This window comes from Grammomys surdaster, unplaced genomic scaffold, assembly GCF_004785775.1.
Source record: "Grammomys surdaster isolate TR1022 unplaced genomic scaffold, NIH_TR_1.0 125808, whole genome shotgun sequence".
NCBI lineage: Eukaryota > Metazoa > Chordata > Mammalia > Rodentia > Muridae > Grammomys > Grammomys surdaster.
The window spans coordinates 254,331-278,608 of NW_021620639.1; the positions used below are offsets into that span (position 1 = coordinate 254,331).

A 24,278-nucleotide genomic window follows, 5' to 3' on the forward strand; every position below is an offset into this window, starting at 1 on the left:
GCAAGGACAAAAGAAAGAAAAAAAAGAGATTGTAAAAAATTACCTTACTTCTCAGCCTGCCCATGTGCCTACACAGGTTAACATGTATGCACATAAAACATGAAAAGGATCAAACAGGTTTCTAATCATTTCATAGAAGCCAGATGTGTTCGTATCCCCTGTATTGTCAGTTGGATCTCTTAATGTCTCCCAAAGGTCCATGGACTCTAGCTTGGCACTGCTAGGAGCTGCCCAGAACTTTAAGAAGTAGTGCCTACTATCAATGGAGCTGTAGCCTAAAAGGGGATACGGGAACCCTCATTCCAACAAATCCTGTCTGCTCCTCCTCCTCCTCCTCCTCCTCTTCTTCTTCTTCTTCTTCTTCTTAATTGGAGTTGTTTTATAAGCATGGACTTTTTTTAGGGGGGGAGGGGTGTTGTTGGGTGTTGTTTTTTGGTTTTGCGTTTTTTTTTTGTTTTGTTTTGTTTTTTGTTTTTTGTTTCCTGAGACAGGGTTTCTCTGTGTAGCCCGGGCTGTCCTGGAGCTCACTCTGTAGACCAGGCTGGCCTCAAACTTAGAAATCCACTTGCCTCTGCCTCCCAAGTGCTGGGATTAAAGGCGTGCGCCACCACTGCCTGGTTAAGCATGGACTTTTAAAGTGGATGCTGGTAACCCTTGTGCACTGGACTATCTCCTTAGCTTTCCAAGATCATTTTTTAAAAAATGAGGAATTTGAGGAAAATTTTTTGGCTTTGTGTGTGTGTGTATGTGTGTCATTGTTATTGTTTTAAGTAGGGTTTCACGTAGCTCAGGCTAGCTTCAGACTTGCTGAGTAGCCAAGGGTAACCTTGAACCTTGGGTCCTCTGAACCCTCCTCCAGACTCTTCTAGAAGAATTCTAATGAGGTAAGTACAGTAATGATACACAGGGTGTTAGAAATACTGCATGAAGTCCAGAGGAGAATCACAGAAAGCTTTAGTGAAGTACTATCACCTCACATTTGAAAGACACGATTTCTAAAAGGGGAAAGCAGGAGCCTGCTCTGTCAGGCTTGAGATGGTTTACCCAATCTTAAGTGCAAAATGCTAGAACCAGGAACTTGGTTCTCCTAAACCTCTACTAAAGTCTTTTGCTTCTAAAATGATTGGGTCTGTATGCATGGACTGTAATCTTAATATAATACCATGCTTACTGCGTGAGAATCCATATCATTCAGTTTATTGGGGTGTTATTCAGGTTTCTGTCAATGAAAGAAACCAGGATGAAATTGACTAGTGAAGAGACTGGCTTGTGGTAAGTCTTGGGGTGCTTGTTCTTTACTATACAGAAATCTACTGCCTTGAGGCCACTGGTGCTGGTGCAGTGGGGTTTACTCTGGTGGGTAAGGAGAAAACAAGCCTGGGTGTCCACAGTCCCCTTACAGCATCAGCTCCGATGATTCACAACTCACTCGTAGGCCCTCCTTAAAGCTTTGGGCAGCTCCTAACAGTGCCAAGCTGGAAACCAAGTCTTAAACGCAGTCCGGATCCAAATGACAGTACAAGGTGTGCAGGTACATCTGATTTCTTCTATGAGATGCTACTTTGCATGTTTTCTGTGCATGTGTGTTTACCTGTGTAGGTGCACATACCTGCAGAGAAATAGTCAATGTTTAATTTACCCATCTAATCCACCTTATTCACACCACAACATTTGGGCCTTCCAGAGTCTGTGATAAGTGGAAGCTTTCAGTGTATTTAACTGCTGTGAGTAAACCATAGAAAGTCATGTCATTGAGAAATAAAGGGGTTTTCTACAGAACGTATACTAACTACTGAAAAAGTAATGCTTATTTTTTGCCTGAAATAGATGAGACTTTTGTTAGGTTTTTAATTTGCCCCAGCATGAAGTTAATGTTTTACAAGACTTTTTAAACATTCTTCTTTATGTGTATATGTGAAGGTATTATGCATCGACATGTCTGTGTGGGTAGATATATACACCAGTGCATTCATGTGAGTGTGGAATGTTACTCGTGAGTGTGGAAGTTAGTGGTTGACTGGTCTGGTGGAACTCGGGTTGATTGCAAACTAGCAAAGGCTAACCTTGAACTCAAGGTCCTCCTGCCAGGACCTCCCAAATGCTATGATTGCAGGCTTGCACCACCACTCTTAGCTCAAGGAAAAAATATTTTAAGATTTATTTTGCTTTTATTTACATGTGTGTGTCTGTATCAGCCACATCTGTGCAGGAGCTGTGGAGCCAGAAAGTATTGACTTCCTTGGAGCTAGTTACAGGCAGTTCTGAGCCTGCCCTGTGTGGCGTGGGAAGCAAACTTGGGTCTTCCAGAACAGTCACACTTTAGCTGCTACATCATCATCTCTAGCTCCTCAAGACAAATTCTGTAGTTTAAACAAGATGGCTGTTTTTAATGTCTCATCAGAGCACCCTCATTTTAATTGATGTTCACACCCTTTACTGAGAACAGTGCAGATAACAGAAAACCATCAAAAAGTCTTCCTTTTTGGCTTTCGAGTGCTTTATAGGAGCTTGGAACAGGCTCTTTCTAATTGTTTTTCTTAGGCTAATGTAAAATGAGTTTATATTTTCTTTCAAGTGAATATCTAGGGGACAAACCACCCAAAATGGAATATTTCTTATAATTCTACCTGCTGATATTGAGGATTGTGGTGTATATAATATACCAGCGATTGGAGAGACAGTTGAGTGGTTAAGAGCACTGGCTGCTCTTCCAGAGTCCCTGGGTTTGATTCCCAGCACTTTTAAGACTGGCATCTCACAACTGTCTGTAACCCAGTTGCAAGAGATCTGATGTCCTTTTCTGGCTTCAAGGACACATGGTGCAAAGACGTGTGTGCAAGCAAATCACCTGCACATAAATATACTGTGTACTAGCACAAGCACTAAGTAAGGGCAGCCTAAGTAAGGCGGACATAATTTTCTAGGAAACACTAAAATGCTGTTAGTAAGACTTGGGAAAGTGAGTTCCCTGAAAAAGTAAATAGGAAAGAAATGAGCAGAATGGACGAGCTCATTCATTATTCACTTTGTAGATGGTCCCGTCTGTCACTGCTTTAGGGTACTTTTGTCTACTGTCTTTACTTGTGTGCTCACTCTCTTTCTCCTAATGGGGATGGAGCCATTTAGGTGCACAAACACAGGCAAAGATGTAGCTTGCTTTTTACTAACCCATTTGAAGAGCACAAATATAAAATGTACCTCTAAAACTTGTCTCAAAACCACAGTACCATCTAGTTCCAGGAGATTTCGCAGTCCAGCTTATATTTGACCTTCTCAGTTTCACTCAAAGTTGGCTTCTATCGTTCTTTTTTTGGGGGGAGGAGCATTTTAGCTCTGATAAAGAATTAAACTCTAGAATATTCCACATTTTTGTTATTTTCTTCTATTGATCCTTTGAAGAGTTTGGGGCATAGAACTTGTAAACTCTATTTCAAGTCAGGTATAATAAGTAGTACCTAGTTGTAATCTTAGCACTTGAAAAGCTGAGGCAGGAAGATTGCTCCAAGTTCAAATCAAGCCTGGGCTATTCATGCTCAGCAGGACCCTGACCCACACAGTCAAAACAAGTGAAAAAGGAAGTGCCACTCTGCAGACTACTGTTAGCAGTTTGAACTCAGGCATTGACTCTGCAATGACAGCTTTTGAGTTATTTAGAGAAGAACATCAAGTGCCTTTAAAAAAAAAAAAAACTATAGAGTACCAAAGAATGTCCTATAAAAACTGAGCTGATTTACATAATTTCCTCAATTAAGCTAGTGTTTCACAACTTAGCATTTATGAAAAATCAGAATGTATCTTGATGTGCTATGTATGTTATTGTGACATATGAGATACATCTGAAAGCCTTTACAGCATCCTAAAGGAAACTGAAGACTTCTAGGGTAGCATTTCTCAAGACAGCTAAGGCGTCAGAGGAGAAAATGCTGCAAATTAAAAGGCATCATATATTATAAACGGCCAAGTATTAAAATGTGCACCTTAGAATTAACTAAAACTTGACTTCAGAGATATTAAAGGAAAATGTCGAGTTTCAGAAATTTATTGTGCAATGGCCTTGCACTGTCAAGAAAGGCCATGATGACAAAGAAATCTAAAAAGATTTCTAGACAAATGTATGTGAAACAATTTATTACCACTTAAGTTAAACATGAAATTTGAAAAGGATAAATATGACATTTTAAGTTCTGAAGGAACTAATATATTAGGAAAACCTGTATTCATTTCTTATACTAAGACAGCAAGGATCAAAGAATCCACAAGTGTCGTCTCTGTACAATGGTGAGTCTCATTAACTTCCTTGGGTTTGTTTCTTTGTTTTTTTTTGGTGGGGGGGATTTTCCAAGAATGCTTATATAGCATTTATTTTTCCTTCTCAATAAAACTGGAAAAAAACTGGTACTGGAGAGACAGCAGTCATGATCACTTGCTGGTCTTCCAGGAGACTTGGGTTCTAGTCCCAGCTCTCATCATCCGTAACTACAATTCCAGATCATCTGGCCTCTGTAGGCCTCAGGCCTGAACATAGTACACAGACACACACATGCATGCAAAAACCTGTACATATAAAATAATTTTCAAGCTATAGAAGCTACATGGACCTCAAACCTTTATAGTTTCTTTTATAATGGAGAAAAGCTTAAATCTTTTCATGGTGTTTTATAAGTGCACTGTACATGATTTGTGTCTGTAGATATATTGCACTCCTGGACATCTATACCTCAAAATGGAGCCCAATGAGCCTTTCCCCCTCCATTCAACCCTTCTCAGCCTCTTCTTTCTACCATTCTAGCCAGTTCCTATGAGTCCTGATAGTTTCTAACATATGCATCATCTTTGTTTATTATGCACTGTATTTTTAATTTGTGTCTTAGGGAAACTACCAATTTGCTAGGATTAACATTATGATGTTAATAACCAGAGAAACAACATTTTTTCCCCTGGGCCTTGGAAAGTTATTAACATACCTCTAAATTTAGAACTACACTTCAGATGAGGCAGCTTAGGAATTGTTTGTGCTGTGTTGTGCACTGTGCTGTGCTGTACTGAACCCAGCACCTCTGTACTCTACCACTGTGCTGCCTCCTTACCCTAACTGAGGTAATTTAGAGTTGCAAGTTGGCAGACATTGGCAGCAGTGATCATAAATTGTTTGCCATGGGGAAATTCAGTATTGTCCAGTTTTTTGAAGATAACTTGGCTCTATTTTGAATCCTGAACAAAGGATACATGTGTCCTTTTTGTCTGCACTGTCAGTGTTTATTGAGCATTCATGACAGGAGGACTAAAAACATGTCAGACACCGTTGACTAATGCTTCGTGTGGTGTGCATGTTGCTTCTGTGGCACTTTCTCTCATTTGTCTTTGTGACATGGGTTGGTTTTTTTCTCTCCTGTTTTTGTCCTTCCTGTTAGCTTTCGTCTACAGACCTCAGTAGAGGCGTCATTTAGCATTGTTTTTTTTTTTTACTTTTACTGTTTCCTTGAGATTCATCCATATTGATTTCAGCTGTTTTCAGTGAGTTTCCAGAAGAACATTTTTAGCCCTGATATTACAGCACCTACAGAAATAACCAGCCAACAACTCTCTCAGCATCTTTTAAAAGATTGGAGATCATCTTTTTAGAATGATTTCTCATTTTCTGATTTCCAAGCTCAAGACTTGGGAAATTTTTTCTCACCTTTCCCTGTACACCTGATCTGTCTTCAGTAGTATTTGCTTGGTACTTTGCTCATTTCAAAGTTTGTCCCTTTGCAGACACCATAGCCTGTAGTGTCACATACAGTCTTGCCTTTTGTTCCTTCAGCGCCTAATTCAAATCTTTAGTCATGTGCCTTTTCCCTTGGTTAACTTGTGTTTACTCAGGTTCTCACTAGTGACTCTTAACTACTTGAATTAGTAAAGCACTCATTATTGAATGAGTAAGGAGACACCATGGAACCTTTAGAACTAGCTAGATCCAGTGGAACAAAGCTTGTAACAAATAATTTCAACAGTATCTTCAAATTGCTACAGTAATTATCCACTGACCTTGGGAGTGTGAATATGTGGTTGTTCGAAAAAAAAAATATTCAATCTCAGAACTTAGCAATGTTACAGAGTCTATAGAGACAAGAAATATCTTACAACTTTATAGTAAATGGTTTTTTAGTATATCTTTTCTGATGAACTCAGTTTCTATTCCAGATGCAGGACTTTGAAGTTTTTAACTACTCTATTTCACACTTTCTCTTGACTTTCTGCCATGAAAGATGAGAATTTAGCCCTCTCTGTTTCCATTTCATACATAAATATACTTTTTATTCCTCACATTTCACAAAAATATTCAGTACTAATGTTGTAGTGATATGTTTATTGCAAAGTAGTGTACTGAATGTCTAAAGTGTATTCTAAAGAGCCCACAGAGATTCCCAAAATGGGAATAAGATTGCAGTAACTTACTCCTGTGGCTTTGGTTTTGTTTTTATGTGTATGGGTATTTTGTCTGCATGTATGTCTGTATGTATCTCAGGGATTTCATCTTAACAAATGCATAGCAAGTATTTGTGCATAAATGCTATAATGGAATAGCACGGATACAAAGAAGCATGAGCCAGCCTCTGCTAATCGGCATGGCCATGGTAAGCATTGTCTTCAGTAGTCTGTGCTTTGTAGCATCCAGCCCTGTACAGTGAGAAGTAACCAAACCACTGCAGGCTGTAGGGGAGGAGGACACTAGGTTCTACGTGCTGAATTTAAAAGATACCACTCAGAAATATACAAATTAAATCTGCAGAACAGAGACGTCAAGTTCATTTTAAGAAAAAGTAACATTTCTATGCCTCAGTTTAGAGTTTTTCAAAGGCATTAGCATGTGTGATTTCATGTCATTCTCCTGGCTGTCTGAGTTGTATACTATAGTCTCTGGGCTGTATCCACTATCCATCATGCAGGCCAGGTACTCAGGCTTTCCGGGCTTTCCAGGCTTTCCGGTGGCACACTGCTTCAAGTGGTTGCCTTTCCAAAGTACACTAAGATGCTTTGGAGAGCATAACAGTGTCTACTATGAAAGCCTTGGACATCATGAGCCAAATCACTTGAAGAAATAAAAATTCTCATTCTGCTTAGATTTTCGAGATTAAAGTTTGAATTTACCTGGGGTTTGTTTGTTTTTGATAAAAGGGAAAGTTTCCAACTTAAAACTTTTAGGTACATTATTTTATTATATACTGCAGACAGGATATTCACTATACACCTAAGTAAGTGCTACTGCTTGGCCCAGACATTAATAATGTCTCAATGAGACAGCACAATAATTGTATGGCACTGGCAGTGAGGCAGCTTAGACAGTGCTCTGGGAACACTACCAGCACAGAGACCTTCTCATCCAAGTTCATCATTGATGAATTGGTTGTTGGTTTTATTTATCTTTTAAATTCTGTCTCCCCTCTGCTTATAGGTTTGTAAAAGAATGGACTTGGTCTGTCAGAGAATGTTGAATCAGGGGTTTCTGAAAGTGGAGAGGTACCATAACCTATGTCAGAAGCAAGTTAAAGCACAACTACCGAGGTATGTTCTAGGTAGCATGGGCGGTAGCATCAGCCTTGATTCACACTGTGGCAGGGTGGGCTTGCTTGGTGAGCTTTGGTTTTGTTTTTGTTTTTTGTTTTTGTTTTTTGTTGTTGTTGTTGTTTTTTAAGCACAGATTTTTCATATATAAGTTTCAACTCTTTATAGCAAAGGACATCCCATCACAATAAACGCTATCTCTTATCATCTGTTCTTATTGCCATTTTGCTCAACTTTTTTTTTTTTTTTTTTTAATTGGTTGTTGTAGCCAGGGCAAGAGGCAAAACCTGAGAGGACCTAAGGTCCCTCAGTGCTAGCATGACACGGTCTTGACTACAAGGAGTACACTGATAACGTATTGTTAGAGGCGGTAAGTTCAGCAAAGATAATAGGTTACAATGCATAAAGATCAGCTAGAAGTGCACTAGAAATGAATGATCTTCCTTGGCAGTGGTGACCCACATACTGAGGAGGCTGAGCCAGACGAATTCTTGAGTTTGAGGCCAGCCTAGTCTACAGAACAAGTTCCAGGACAGCCAGGACTACACAGAGAAACCCTGTCTCAAATTAAATAAATAAATAAATAAATAAATAAATAAATAAATAAATAAATAACTGACTGGTAAGGTGGCTCAGCAATTAAGAACACTTGTTCTTAATTTGTCTAAACTAAGTTGGATTTCTAATGTCCAAAAGCAGCTCATCATTGTCTATAACTTCAGTTGTAGGGAATTCCACCCTTTCCCCTGACCTCACAGACACACATGCAAGCAAAACACCCCTAAATATAAATCTTTACAAAAGAAACAAGAGTCATAGGCCAGGGTGCTGGTGGTGCACACTTTTAATTCCAGTTCTTGGGAGATAGAGGCAGGTGAATCTCTGTGCGTCTGAGGCCAGCCTGGTCTACATAGTGAGTTCCAGGATAGTACATAGACCCTGTCTTGAAAAAAAAGGGGCAGGGGGAGATGCACATCTATAACCTTAGAACTTGGTGGAAGCAAAAGGATCAGGAATTCAAGGCCAGCCTTAAGTAAGCAAATTTGAGGCCAGCCTGGGCTACATGAAACTCTGTCTCTAAAAAAGAAAGAAAGGGGGGGAGGGGGAGGAGGCTAGATAGATGGCTCAGCAATTAACTGCTCTTCCAAAGGATCCAGGTTCAATTTCTAGCATCCACATGGCAGCTCACAACTGTCTTTAATTCCAGTTCTGAGGGATCTGATGATCTCACAGACATATGCAGGCAGAATACCAATGCACATAAAATAAATGTAAATAAATTATTTTTTTAAAAAAAGAAAAAGCTGGGCGGTGGTGGCGCACGCCTTTAATCCCAGCACTTGGGAGGCAGAGGCAGGTGGATTTCTGAGTTCGAGGTCAGCCTGGTCTACAGAGCGAGTTCCAGGACAGCCAGGGCTACATAGAGAAACCCGGTCTCGAAAAACCAAAAAAAAAAAAAAGTCTCAAACAAAAATGAAAGAAAATGAGGGAAAAGACATACATACATGCATACATACATACACGGTGCGCGTGTATTTGGACTGGCAGGTTTTATATTGTTAATGTAACACTGCTCCTCAGATACGTCTGTAATACTATACAGTCCTGAGCAGGTCTCACCTCCATATATACATATACTGTAGAATTCGGACAGCTAATCTTAAAATTATTGTGGAAATATAAGAGACCCAAAATAACACAATTTTCAATAGTAGTGTTGGAAGAGTAATACTTCCTAATTTTAAAACACAGTACTAAGGTGCAGTGGTCAAAAGAGTAGGGTACAAGATCTAATCATAGATGAATGGGATAAGAGAGAGAGCATGGAAAATAAACCCTTATGTACTTAATTGGTTTTCAGTAAGGGTTACAAGACAGTTTATTTGGGGAAAGAATGATGTTTTTTAAAAATTGACTAGGCATGGTGATACATGACTTCAATCTCAGCATTTGGGAGGCAGAGGCAGGAGAAGCTCTCATGAGTTCAAAGCCAGCCTGGTCCACATTGTAAGCTCTGGGACAGCCAAGATATATAGAGAGACCCTGTCTCAATAATAATAATAGTAATATAGATACCTACCTACCTACCTACCTGCCTGCCTACTTACCTTGGTTGCTTATAGGTAAGGGCACTGATGACTTGAGTTCTGTCCCTAAAACTTACATGATACGAAGAGAACTGATTCCCACAGGTTATCCTATTGTCTTCATACGAGCGTGTGTGCATGCGTTCAAGAACACACACACACATACACTAAATATTTTTTTAAAAAGTGGAGCTAGAACAAAAACGTGTGCATATAAAGCTGGCCAGAACCAAAGTCTATATAGAGAAAGGACTGTAGCTGACTGTACTTGTTCGAGAACCCTTAGAGAACGTAATGTTAAAAGCATGGCTCGGGCAGCAAAATAGCATGGTGCATATCTTTAATTTCAGCACTCAGGAAACTGAGGCAGAAGAATTAGAAGTTTGAGGCCTGCCTGGGCTACAAAGCAAGTTTGAAGCCAGCTTGAGCTATGTGCTGAGTCCTGTCTCAAGAAGATAGACTGGAGCCTGAAAAGGTGGCTCAGCAGCTTAGAACACTTGTGGTTCATCAGAGAACCTAGGTTCAGTTTCTATCAGCCAAGTGGTAGCTCACAACCTTCTGTAACTCAAGTTCAGAAGGAGAGCCAGCACTTCTGACCTCCGTGGGTGTCAGACACCCACATACATACATGCAAAACATTCGTACACAAAAGATTAAAATAAAAGACAAGATGAACAAAAAAAGAAGATAGCCAAATTAAAAGTTAAACAGATATCAGGTTAAAGCAGTTTGCCCCAAATGTGTTTTCAACAGAAATTAAAATGTTTATTCATACAAAAGCTTGAAAGCAAGAACTGTTTATAGCTCAGTGAGTGGAACACTTGACTAGCATATACACCTGATGTGGTCTCTAGCACAGCCAAAACACATACTGCACAGATGTTTGTGGGATCTTTATTCTTAATCAAATGTAGAAACAACCCAGATGTGTAAAGAGATGATGTCTGTGTATAAGGGGATGCTATTCAGCATCGAAAAGGTCAGTGCTAGAACAGCAGTGAACTGTAGCACGTGTGAAAAGCCAGGCACAAAGGGCTGCATGTCACGGTCCCATGTGTCCAGTGTGCAGAGTAAGGACACTGTAGACACAGAAGGACATGAGGAGTTGGCAGATGGGCACCCGATGGGGTCCAGGCTTGCGTTTCATGGTGATGAAGGCATGCTGAGTTTAGAGAATGGGGATGGCCATGCCCCTCTAAATATAGCCTACTCTGAGTAACTACACACTAAATAGGGTATGACATTGCTACAGTGTGTGCACAGCGGCCTCCTAAATAAAAAGATACTGAATTTTACATGAGTTGCTTCTGAATAAACTGTTAGAAAAAAATTGAAGGGGCCCAATCTTATGAGAAAACCAGTCTTATGCATGTGTATGTGTTTAATTTCCTTCACTTAACTTTTTTCTCTGACTCTAATAATTATTGGGCTTAGTGTAGCCAACAAAAGAATTCTAATGTTTCTGTGTGTGTATATGTGTGGTGGTGGGCTCAAACCTAGGACCTCACGGACCCTGGGCGAGTGATCTACCACTGAGCTACACTGCCAGCTGTTACCGTGTCTTCAAAATGATTTTTTTTAACAGATGTCTTGTTAGCAGTGGTTCTTGTTAAAGATGCCTGAGCATTACAGTTATGCCCCAGTTCCAAATGTCTAAATTAGCATGTTGAAGTTTATCTGTTTAAGGTACTCTGATTGGCTAACATTTTATTCTATACTACTACTTCAATGGTTGCCACTGACTTTTATTGTTATTTTAGGAGAGAATCAGAAAGGAGAAACCATTCTTTAGCTCGTCATGCAGACATCCTTGCTGCTGTAGAGACGAGGCTGTCACTGTTAAACATGACCTTCATGAAGTATGTGGATTCCAACCTCTGTTGCTTCATCCCAGGAAAGGTAACCATGGCTGCACAGCTGGAAAGCCGGGCTGCCCCATATAAACTGAGTCTTACAAACATTAAAGCAGTGTTTGGGATCTCAGAATTATGTAACCTGAAGGAGTTTCTATTAGTAGCTACATTTAGCTTTTCTGTACAGTTATTAATATGTATCATTCATGTGATCCCAACATTTAAAATTCTAATTATAGAATGCAAAAAAAAAGAAATGAAAGGCTTGGTAAGGGTTCATAGTTAAGAAAACATTCTGGCCGGGTGGTGGTGGCCCACGCCTTTAATCCCAGCGCTTGGGAGGCAGAGGCAGGCGGATCGAGAGTTCGAGGCTAGCCTGGTCTACAGAGTGAGTTCCAGAACAGCCAGGGCTACAACAGAGAAACCCTGTCTCAAAAAAGAACAAAACAAACGAAAGAAAGGAAAGAAAGAGAAAGAAAGAGAGAGAGAGAGAGAGAGAGAGAGAGAGAGAGAGAGAGAGAGAGAGAGAGAAAGAGAGAAAGAAAGAAGGAAGACATTCTGACCTTTACAGTCAAAATACCAGAATTACTGCATTTAATAAGACCTTCAAGATACCTGAGCATTACAGTTATGCCCCAGTTTACAGTCTGGGGGAAGGTAGGGTGGAAGGTATGCTGGGTTTGATTTTGTTTGAGAAGTGTTTTGTAATGATGAACTTAGAAGTTTTCATATTTGACCAGAAATATTTGTTTTGTGGCAATACTCCAGGGCTAAGGAGTAGGCCCCTTTACCACAGTAAGTATGACATTTAGTAACTAAGTGAATCCCTCTCCCCCCACCACACTACATGACCTGAAACTTCTGGGAGCGTCCTCATTGTTGAATTGAGTATAGATTCAAGTGAGATACAGAAGTAGTGGCAATGGATTTAAAGATTATTTTGCTTCTTGATAGACACTGGCAAAAGCATCCTTTCAATGGTTGGAACTTCTTAATACCTAATGAGATTATTTCCATAAACAGTTTATAGAGGCAATATAGTATGTAGATACTGTTTGCATTCTCAGTTTGCAATAACATCTTTCTTGATGGCTTATAATTTTATTTCAAATATTCCTTGTTATATCTTTACTTCTTTATGACCTACAAATGCTTTTGTAAGATACTGGAAAAGTGTGACTACCTAACAGTTTCAGGTTCAGATTAATGCACCAGATCTTATCCATTTATAGTCCTTAGCTCTTTATGTGTGACTAAAAGTCCTTTGAGCCTATGTGTTTCATGCTCTCCAGTAGACAGTTATCACTTAAGTCTCATTTTTAATAATAGAAGCATCTGAGACCCAGCTTCCAGTCTCTTCCCATCAGAGAAGTGCAGCCAGTTGTAACAGAGGGGTTTGTGGCTGGCTTGGGTGGTCTGCAAATATGAGGCTCGTGTATGCAGCCTTTACAGTTGTTGCCAGTTTTGGTGGGGGTTCGCATAGCTGAGACAGATGTGTCCAGCCTGAGCAACTTCAGACAAGTCCAGTTGAGTTCCATTCCATTTGGAAACCACTTGGTGGCTCCTCGGTACCAAACCAGCAGGCACTAGTGAACACATTTTCAGGTTTGCAGCTGCTGTGGATTCTCAGCATTGCTAGGTAGCCCCTTGACTGGGCCTTCATTTGCCCACAGTAGAGCTCACCAGAGAGCAACTTTCTATGACCTTCACCTCAGAATATGGATTTCCTCCTGTCCCCTTTCTTGAAAGCACAGGCTCTTTGTCAGAGCACCTCCATACGCTTCCTTCCTTGCATTCCTACAGCTGTGAATGGGAGATGGGACAGCTTTACGGTTCTGACTCATGAGAGAGACCTGAGGCCTAAGAGAATTGTTGGTGCCAAGCTGACTCCAGTGTGCGGTCTCTCACCCATCCACTGCTTACTTCCAGCCTTCTTCACTACAGGCCCCTTGCTATGCAAGGGGGTTTTCCTCCAGCAAATACTGGAAATACTTGACTGGAAAGAACCAAGAATTTTTATTTTTATTCAGACTCATAAGAGAACCTGCTTGAGGGCTGCTATCTTTCTGCTACATCTCAAAGGAAATATTTGTTTTGTTTTGTCTTGTTTTTGTTTGTTTATTTTGATGTAGGATCTCCAGGTTGTCTCAATTCATGGTTCCCTTGCTTTAGCCCTGGAGTGCTAGGGTCACAAGTGTGCCCCATCAGACTCCCAAGCAGTTTATGAGGGATGCTCAGATGTGCTCTGAAAATGAACTTAAGTTTTAGAAGGTTTTTTGGGTTTTGTTTTTTGTTTTTTAATTTAAGACCAAACATGGGACTTGCACCTTTAAATCACAGCACTTGGGAGGCAAAAGCAAGCAGATTTCTGTGAATCAAAGGTCAATCTAGCCTATATATCAACTTTCAGGCCAGCCATGGCTATGTAGTGAGACCCTCTCTCAAAACAAATAATGAATAAATGAAATTTCTTGTAAGATTTTAATCTGTGGGGCTGGAGAAAGGGCTCAGCCATGGCCATGTAGTGAGACCCTCTCTCAAAACAGTCAGGCAGATCCAGACTCAGTTCCCAGTACCCACAGCACCCACATGGCAGCTCACAATTGCAGGCAATCCAACACACTCACAGACATACATGCAGGCAAAACACCAATGCACATGAAATATATTTTTAGTAATTTTAATTTGTGTAAGTGTTTTGGCTGCCTGTGTATGTGTACTACATTTTAAATGTGGGAAATGCTGAGCTCTCTGAGCATGCGCCTTTGCAGCTGCCTGGCCAAGTGGACAAAGCATGCAGTTCTGCCACACCGTGTTGCAGTTTTGGGTTTTCTTGTCTTTCATCATAGCCTCTACTTTTTACTGTTTAGACGGAAGAAAGAAATCATTTGAGATTTTACTGAAAACATGAGTTATCCCACAGCACTAAAATCTCTGTATAGTCAGGTTTGAAAGTGTGACCTTTCCTAAATGGAAACATATATGCAAAGAGATACTTCCCTATATGTAGAGAACTGAATAGAATAAAAATAAAAATGTCTCATAGTTTAGTTTACAAATGTAATTTAATATCTGTTAGCAGTTCTTTTTGGTATGTTATGAAAAACATAAAAAAAAAAACCACTAACGATATAATGTTTGTTTTGGTTGTTGGCACTTGTTTTTATTTTGACAACTGGGTCTCACTGTATTAACTCTGGCTAGCCTCAAACTCACAAAGATCTGCCTGCTTCTGCCTCTGGATTACTGGGATTAAAGCTAGGCCACATCTTGTCGCCTCTTCACTTATGTCAACTGCCTGTCTCAGCTCCATTTCTTTACTTTTCCTTGTTTTGTTTCATTCATTCATTTGTGCTTTTTCAAACAGGATCTCACTATGTAACTTAAGTCTGGCCCTAAACTCGTGGTCTTCCTGCCTTAGTTCCCTGACACTGGGGTTTCAGGCTTGGGCTACCACAGCTGACCACATTGTTTCTTCAGTCCGGTGTTGATGAGCCTTCTATTTTATCTGTTCTCACCTATTCGTTTGACGTTTACTATTACTGTCTTCATGCCCTTCAGTAGACTGTCCAGTTCTCTAAGCAGGCCATACCTCTCTGCCTTCTGGGTCTCCCACAGTACGTGGAACTCACTGTACTCTGATGTATGCTTGCTATTTCTGAGTCATTCACAGAATTACTGTTAGGCAAGACCTGTCTTTCCACACCTGCATAAAATAAACACTGACAATTTAGACCAAACATGCTATAAATTTCAATAACTACCAATAACTGTATATACATACTATACATAATATCTAGAGATTTAGTAATAAAACTGAGGACACCTGATTAAACAGAAGAAGCACACATAAGAATTGTGTATTTGAGAAATGACTCTCAGTAGTCATCTTGTTAACTCTTGAGTTTGTGTTCAAAGCAACCAGTCCTCTAAAACCCATGTTCTTAATTTGAACATAAACCTGTAGCTTGTCCCAAAACAGTTTCATTTGGCTATGTCAGTATTAAACAATACAAGTATTTGATTATTGTTATCCTTTACTTAGTTAATACTTAGAAGTAGCTGGCATGTGCCAGTCGTGGAGCTCTCTGTATCCAGGAGTGAACTGGTCATGATCTCTTCTGTTAGCTTTTATATTTTGAGAAAGACACATTAACAAAAAGATGTGTTCTGAAGAGAAAAATAAAAACTTTGATGAAGCCAGGAAGTGGTAGCGCACCCTTTTAATCCCAGCACTTGGGAGGCAAAGGCGGATCTCTGTGAGTTGAGGGCCAGCCTGGTCTATAGAGTTCCAGGACAGTCAGGGCTACACAGAGAAGCCTTGTGTCAAAACAGAAAAGCAAACAAAATGGTTTGATGAGAATGTTTATATGATTTAAACTGGAAGAATGTTCAGAGATGAGTATTTTATGGAAAAGATATACAAGGAAAACATTCTAGAAAGGGGATCAAAAGATCAGAATACAAAAGCCTGGGGGCAAATTAAGGCCGAGGGTGTGATTTAGTTTCACAGAGCTGGATACAATATGTTAGCCCTTGAGATGGCATAAAAACAAAGCATGTGAAACATTAATCAACATGAATAATCTTTCACAAAGCTGGATTCCTGCCTTGAATTCCTCAAATTTTTCTATATATACTATTTGAATGTATTCAAAGTATGAGGGTCCATGTGTGTAACTAGCACTGGTAACTGTTACAGAAAGATGTTGGAGCCTAGTTGCATCCAAACATTTTCTGTATATGTCATAGGAAGTCCTCCATTTGTAGGCTTTGAGCACCTTAGATGAGCCATGCCAACTGGCCTTTATGTGTCTCTCTCAGACTTCAGGGAGTCCTGTCTCCTTACTCAAGTAAAAGGACGAGGAGCTAAGGAGGGAGGAGCAAGGAGACGAAGAGGAAAAGGAAGAGGAGGAGCTAGGGAGAGAGAGATGTAGGAGCGCCTATATTCACGTGTCTGTAGCAGTCAAAGGTAGTTGGTGTGTCTAGGTTGGGTATTGGGTTACATTTCTGATTGTTACTGATCATTACCAAATATATAAGCTTTTGGATAATTTAAGCATTAGAGTCTCATTTTCCTACTGGGCCCGCGTGGATGGCAGGATGGTCTGGGCAATGCTCAGCCTTGCGGAGACAGCAAGATGGCCCTGCCATCTCCCACGCTGGCGTCTCATGAGTGGCAGGGCTGGTGTTTCTGGCTGGCTGGTTCTAGCTGCGGGCACGCGCGTAGCCTCCGGCCAGGAAACATGGCGGCTGAGCTAGGCAGAGATAGTCGTCTTGACTAGCGCCGTTTTAAATAATTACTACAACAATTCTCAAAGATGTCAAAGAAAGCTTCCTGGCCCTTTTCTGATGTATCCCTGTGCTCCTTCACTGTATAGCCCTCACTAACCTGAAACTTTATGTAGAGGCCAAAGTGGCCTCAGCCTCAGAGATTCACCTGCTGATGCTTCCTGAGAGCTGAGATTAATGATGTCCACCCATGCTTAGCTAAGAAAAGAATCTTATCATCCCTGCTCACTGGTTTTTTTTTACACTAATGCTTTGAAACATAGTGGAAATACTTATGTTTATTTTAAACTATACTTGCATAATTAATCCAAGAAAAGGAACTCCATTTTACTATGTACTGGCTTTCTAGCATGATACTTGAATAACCACCTGAAAAAGTTAATTTTCTTCTAATGTGAGCCCTGAATGAAATAGTAATGGTAGAGAAACACAGCACTAGCTGTTGGGTCCATGGTTTCACCCTTGACTCCCAGGTCCTTATGTTTTTCCTTTGTGGGCTTAGACCCTCTTGTGAGTTCCCTGCTGGAACTCACCAATATCTGCAGTTTGTCTCCTGTACTCCCAACCTGCCTCTAGCTGCTGATTGAATTCAATGCAGTATGCCTCACTTCCTATTAAGTCTGCCTTAAGTCCACTTCACCTCATTCAGTTCCTTTTTAGTCCTTGTGCACAACGCTGGCCACTTCAGTGAAGTCATCTTTATACAGAGGACCATCACCTTGAACTTAGTCTAGAAAACAGTAAGGGCTAGGATTTGTCCAGGTGCTGTTATGCTAGATTTTGTGTTTCCTTTTAACTAGTAAATATTATATGTTTATTCTCATCAAGAAGAGAAAACAGATTACAAGACTGACCCAGAGTTGAAATAAATGTAGCTAGAGAACTATGTATTATTCAAGGAGGGTCGAGACTGGTGGTAGAATGGTTTAGCTTATAGCCCCAGGTCTCATGAGATAAAGTCTCATTGCAATAGACATTATCTGGACTGTGCTCTTCAAAGATGTGAATCACTGTTTCTAGGTCTGTATTGAAGCCACTAAAGTGTGAACAGTACCTCTCAGGGAGTAAAGCTGAGAACACACTTAGCTAAGGCCATTCGGTTACTGTTCAAGAGAAGAGGAAGGATTAGGAACCCACACAATAAGCACATGTTTCTTCTCCTTGGATGGCCTTCAGCTTCCCCATGCAGTTGTCACTAAACTGGAGAAGCACATTCTGCTGCCCCTCTGGTCATGGTGAGAAAATGTGCTCTGAAAACCCATCCCAAGCTGTGTCAGCTCTTAGAGAAACAAAGTTTTAAGGGATGGAGCATGTGGTGGCAGTGCACAAGAGAAAGGAATCAGCCTGAGGTTTTGGGGCTTGGGGACAGAATTGGGTTTGGCATGAAGGCTTGAATAATCCTTTACCCTACCACTACTCCAGGCAGAATTGTCTATTTAATTCTCTAGTTTCTTAGCAATCTATGTGGCTCTTGTATTGTGTATATTCATGTGTCTCCCCAGATGCTCTGATTCACTTCTGGGAGCTGTATCTTCTTTGTTGTGACTCTAGCTTTAGCACGGTACCCTGGAACAGTAAAGATGCTTACTAAGTCTAAGCATAAAGTATTGTAGTAAGTCCAAAAGCCTATGCTGTGGATTCTCCATGACAAGTTTGTGAGTTAAAATGCTCTATACATCTTCACAGCAACTATAAGATGGTAACCTTACTATTTAGTTAATCTCTTTTTTTTTAAACTTCAAAAAGTACTAATGAGAATTCATATTATAGGTGATTGATGAGATTTACCGTGTACTGAGATATGTCAATTCTACCAGAGCCCCGCAGCGAGCTCATGAAGTCCTGCAGGAGTTACGGGATATCTCTTCCATGGCAATGGAGTACTTTGATGAGAAGATTGTTCCAATTTTGAAGAGGAAGTTGCCAGGATCAGATGTGTCTGGAAGACTCATGGGCTCTCCTCCAGGTATAGTTTTTTGTTTGTTAGTTTTTGCTTTTTCAGACATGGTCTCAGTGTGTATTTGTAGACCATGCTGGCCTCAGACTCATAGGGGTCATCATGCCGTCTCCTCTCAGGCGCTGAGAACATGGTCCTGCACCACCACCACAGCAGCTCTTCAGTTTCTAATAACCGTCATGTGTAACTTTATAGGATCTGTATCTTCTTATTTCACCTCATTTTGTTGGTTTAGTGCTGAGGAGGCTCTGTGCGAGTCTTGCTATAAGGCTTCATGCCCAATTCCGTTTCTCTTGGGTTTTGGTTAAATTATGCTCTCTAGATCCATTTCATGCTAACTCTTTGAATGAGACCACAACTGCTGACCTAAAGTGAATTTTCCATTGTAATGAACCCAAGAGCCTAAAGTAAGCTGAACTATTCCCAGTAGGACACAGGGATGATTAGGCCTTTTAAATGCTTTCTCCACAGTTCCCGGACCATCTGCAGCCCTGACAACAATGCAGCTCTTCTCCAAGCAAAACCCATCCAGACAAGAGGTTACCAAACTGCAGCAGCAGGTCAAAACCAACGGTGCTGGCGTGACTGTCCTCAGGCGTGAGATTTCTGAGCTTCGCACCAAAGTGCAAGAACAGCAGAAACAGCTTCAAGACCAAGACCAGAAACTGCTAGAGCAGACCCAGATCATAGGTGAACAGAACGCACGGTTGGCAGAGCTGGAACGGAAGCTCCGAGAGGTCATGGAGAGTGCAGTAGGAACATCCTCGGGGGCTGGGCAGAGTGAGGAGTCTCCTCGGAGACGAAGGAAGGCAGCAGAAGCCATAGACTCTCTTAGGAAATCTAAACGACTTCGGAATAGAAAGTAGATGGGAAAATGGCTCTGGCTCCAGAGGAAGACGTCCATGGCTGAGAGTTGAAGCAGTCACTCCCTCCTGTCAGGGTGTCGGGGCTACGTGGTGTCCCTTAGGCTTCCGGGCGATCAGACACAACTTAACTTGGCTCTTGTGGTTGGCATCCTTCACCTTTCTCTGGTGGAGCTGATGCACAGAACCTTCTTACCTTGCAATAGATTTGTACTAACCATACCCATTCCATCATGTTTAGGGGCTAACCTTGTTCCTGTGCAGGTGATGTATTAAGTTTATTTGTTTCTACATATATGCACATTACATACAGATTTTAAACAAACCCATTCTTGACAGACTAAAAGTTAAGTTTAATACATAAAATGTCCTGTTCACTTGAAAGAAAAAAAATTACTTTTTAAATGGACACTATCTTGGTTTTTTGTTTGTTTGTTTGTTTTTTAAAAAAGAAGTTGACTTTTTGTTTGTTATAAGTGACCTTTGTCTGGGATGTCTGAGACGTGGTTAATACTTTAGTATTGAAGTGATGGGTAACAGAAGAACTGAGAGTGTTGGCTGTAGAGAGGTTCTACAGTAGTGACTATTTTTATAAACCACTGGCAAGGGGTGTTTCCAGACAGTAGATACGTGCTTTTGGTTTTCTTTGGGGCCGTGTCCTACATTTGCATGGATGGATGCATGCATTGCCTAATCAGCACACTTCACACAGCTCCTGCACTGGTGTTGATCTTGAACCTCTAGACTTCACATGTTAGAGCTGCGCCTTCATTGATTTAAGCACTCAGCATCTTCCTCCCCAGCAGCCTGCCTGTAGGGGGAGAATTGTCAGTCCATTTGTCCTCCGGTTTTACAGGCACAAGAGACTGTTAAAAGTCCATTGATGTATCTCTTCTCTGTAGGGCTTAGGTACATGGGCTAAGACAGAACCTCAAATTCAAGGCTCTTTCTATAGACATCAGACCTCTGAGAACTAGTCATGATCTGACTACTCTCTGTGCTCGTTGGTCTACCATGACTTAATAGGGACCCAACTAAGGGAAAGTTCATTGAAGAAAATTGTACCATAAAAAAACACTTCATTTCTGGGGCATGACCCCAGGGAAGCTTTTTCATACCACTTTCAAGCTCTCATATAACTCTGAACAGAAGCTTTAGTCTTGTTTGCACTCCTGTTTTGAGCTTGTAACTGGAAAAGCGTATCTTGCACTGTTCAACCCCCTGAATGGTCGCTTTAACAACTTCCAAATTGTACAAAATGGTTCTTTCTCCCAGTTGTATATTTTTGAAACATTCAACTATCACTGTCCTATTTTTATTTTAATTATGTAGTAAATTATGTAGTTTTGTTCTTTTAAACATCGGTTGCTTTCATTTATTTATAGTAAATGTAGGTGTAAGATAGTAAAAAACTATCCCCTTTCCAGGTGAAAGTTGACACCTGTGTAAAACTAAGGTTTTGGTAAATCCCACAGTGGGAGAAAAGCACAAGGTTGTCATCTGTCCAACATGACATGTTATGCATCCTTTAGGTTACTTTTACCAAGCGACACTTTCCTACCCGTTCTTAGTGTTGTCCCTTTATGATCCTGCCCTTGGGTTCTGTTCAAGTCTCTGTCTGACTTTGCAAGTCCATCTGCAATGTAGTGTGTCTTCAGTGAGAAACCATAGCATGGTATCCAAGTATTTCATGGTTTGTTGGGAAGGTAATTTTAAAATAAAACAGTTTCCTAAAAAGATTTGTCAGCCAAGGTCATCCATGAAGTTCCCTGTCTGGAACTCGTTTTCTCAGCAGGTCTCACGTTTGCAATCCTAGGATGTAGCCATCACTGTAGCCTTGGAGGAGGCCCACTGAGCACTCAGAGCTTGACTTTGCCATTCTGCTGCTCTGGTAGAGGAAGACTTTGAAGCATCAGCATACAGGTTTTCAAAGTATAATCCTTAGGCATCAAAGAAAATAATCCCCAAGTTATTTCTACAGTAATTACTAAAAATTTCTCAAACTACATCTAACTAGCCTAAGTGTAACCTCTAGTCTTCCATTAGTTAGTCTGAGTACATGGCTTCTGTGAGCACTTACACAGGAAGCAGGAAGGGTCTACAGCACGAGCCTGTGATCTCCAGCCAATCAGATGGACTGTACTTGTTTCATGAGTATCTATAATTTTGAGAGTAAAGCTCTATGGCTTGTTTGTCTTAAGCTTTACTCAAGAGTAGCTGACACGTTAGGAGATTGTCTTCACCGTTTATTAAGACAGCTATTGGGGAGCTATAATGCTCACTTTGGAGAGCATAGTGGTATTTAGAGTCTCCAAATCATGCACTATTTTAATAGCTAAAACTGGCTTGCCCTGGGAAGACTTAACTAGCCTCCTGGGAGAGACCACTTGCATTTCCTGGCAGAATCTTATGTGCTTATAGGTGGTTTTCAGCACGTTTCATAAAGTATTTCTACCCAGAAGAGATTCCTCTGATTGAATGGGCCATTTCCATACATAAGTTTACCCACAGTCCACACTACACACAGGCATACACACAAAAAGATACGGATGGGAGGTGAGAAGGACAGGCCCTGTCGGACAGAGCCTGCTCCCCTCCCCCACACACTTTGCTCACATGGTTTCCACCCATCTTGGGTTACAGAAACTCTTCAAACTTCCCTTCTGATTTGTAAAGAGCCTGGAGATAGTGGGGGCAATTAACAGTACTCCTGTGTGAAGACTGTTTGGGTGCCCCATGTCTAAAGCCACTGGTTTGAATCAACATGTTTTGGTAAAACATGGTTTTTTGAGTACAGAACTCACAGGGGCTTGCCTTAATTCAGTAGTTTCAAGATGTATGCGCTATATTCTATTTGTTAAAATGGTAAAATATTCTATGTAGCCCTAAGAGTGGGTAAAACAGAGTTTAATGTCTAAATAAATAAGCTAAAAGGTGTCACAACAGCTGGATTTTTTTTTAGAGAAAATGGACATGTAAAAAATAGGCTTATGTGTCACGAACAAAAACTATGGCACCTGGGGATTGCACTACTTCATGCACTATTTTATATGCCATTTCATAGCCTGCACTTTAACCTCCAAAGAAATGCTGTGTGGTGCCCGTTCCTTGTTAGTGAGCTCTTCCCTAAGTCGGCACATGCTTTTATTTCACTCTGCTGAGTTAGTCTCCTGGAGCTGGCATCTTTATCTGGGTTCTCTGCTTCCTGAGCCATAATACTTTCTAGGATCTGAGAACTCCTGTCCCGTCACTTTCCAACTGCGTAAAGTCCTAGTGTAGTGTAAGTCTCATCCTTGGTGATCCACACAGTCCTAGACCCTCTTCTAGTGGTGAATACGCGTTCATTACTGGTACCAAACTCTAAGAAAGCAGACACTGTAAGATTTGAAGGTGGAAATAAAAGACCTGAAAGGGAACACACAAAATGATGCAGCTGCTGGAAAATGGCTGAATCTAACAGGAAGCTGAATTTACTGTTGAATGCTTTGGCTTGGGTTCTGCATGAGGTCCTTTAGGGCAGAAGAAGTTCCATTAAACTATTTAAATATAGATCCCGTCTGCAGGAAAGTATCTTCAACAAAATGCATAAGTCTACAAAAGCCAGTAACTACTTCTGGGGAAGTGTGGCCACTGCCTGCTTTCACTTTGAGTAGCAGTCTAAGGCAGGCTTGAGTGATGTTGGCCTTTCCCAATTTCCCAAGAATCATTGTTAAATTTTTAAAGCTCAAGCATTAAATTCACCTTCCCATAGTGTCTGAAGATAGCCACAAGCTTTAGAAGCCTAGGAATCTGATCAAGCTATTGCCAAAGTCTAGTGGTTCATGCTGCCCAAAGGTTAGACGTGTTTTAAACTCCTTTATGTGGTACCATATGTCTGTTTACTTCTGCTCATGAGCAACAATAAACCACTAGTTTACCTTGTGGAGTTTTCATTGTTTTGACCTAATCAATTATTGGAAGATGAAAAAAAAATCACTTCCCAGTCACACAACAGGGCACGGAAATAAATGTGTTGTCACCAGGCCTACTCGTTTCTTTATTTCATGCAGCAGGGTTCAGAGCTGCCACAGACAGTTGCCATCTCCGTAGCAACTGTCACAAGCCACTGCACTGTTTACACCACACTCCTCAAAGCCACCATCAAAAGCAGTGTTGACCTGAGTGGGATTAGTTGAACCCAAGTAAGCCACATGCCCACAGTGTTAGACCAGGAAGAGACCTTGGTGGGATTTGAACTGGAACCACCTGCCTGAAGCTTGTACTTCCTGTGGTGACATACTCTATTTCTAAAAAGACAAGACACATGGAGATGCCAAGTGGGATGCTCTAGATACTCAAAAGCAAGCCATGTAAACCCACCATTGGCAGAATTGACTGGGAAAAGGCTGGGAGCCTTGGGGAAGAACTTTGTGCAGTTGAAGAGGCTTGCTTGTTAGCATGTGTTTACAAGGATCTGGGTCCAATCCCCAGAGCTGGCAGAAAGGGCTGGGCTTAGAGGCAGCTTGTAAGGAGTGTTTCCGAAAGGAGTACAAGTACTTGCTGACTTCTAGGTCCAAGGCCATTAACAGGTCACAATTGTATATGTTGATGTGACCATTAGTTAGTTATTAGGCTTTACCTGAGGGAAACAGCTGTTCTCTTCAAAATTCTTCCTGTTTCCAACACAAATGGAATTTTTAAT

At 40.9% G+C, this 24,278-nt stretch overlaps 1 protein-coding gene across 1 annotated transcript in view; it reads left to right on the plus strand.

Moving 5' to 3' along the window:
- The window catches only part of Fbxo28 (F-box protein 28), a 28,436-nt gene extending 4,816 nt beyond the window's left edge, over positions 1-23,620 (plus strand). Inside the window, exons 2-5 of the mRNA XM_028789302.1 lie at positions 7,436-7,545; positions 11,393-11,531; positions 18,548-18,743; positions 19,206-23,620. Coding sequence (XP_028645135.1) covers positions 7,436-7,545; positions 11,393-11,531; positions 18,548-18,743; positions 19,206-19,600 — 840 coding nt within the window. The 3' untranslated portion in view covers positions 19,601-23,620. The remainder of the gene's footprint in view (positions 1-7,435; positions 7,546-11,392; positions 11,532-18,547; positions 18,744-19,205) is intronic.
- Positions 23,621-24,278: the final 658 nt, after the last annotated feature.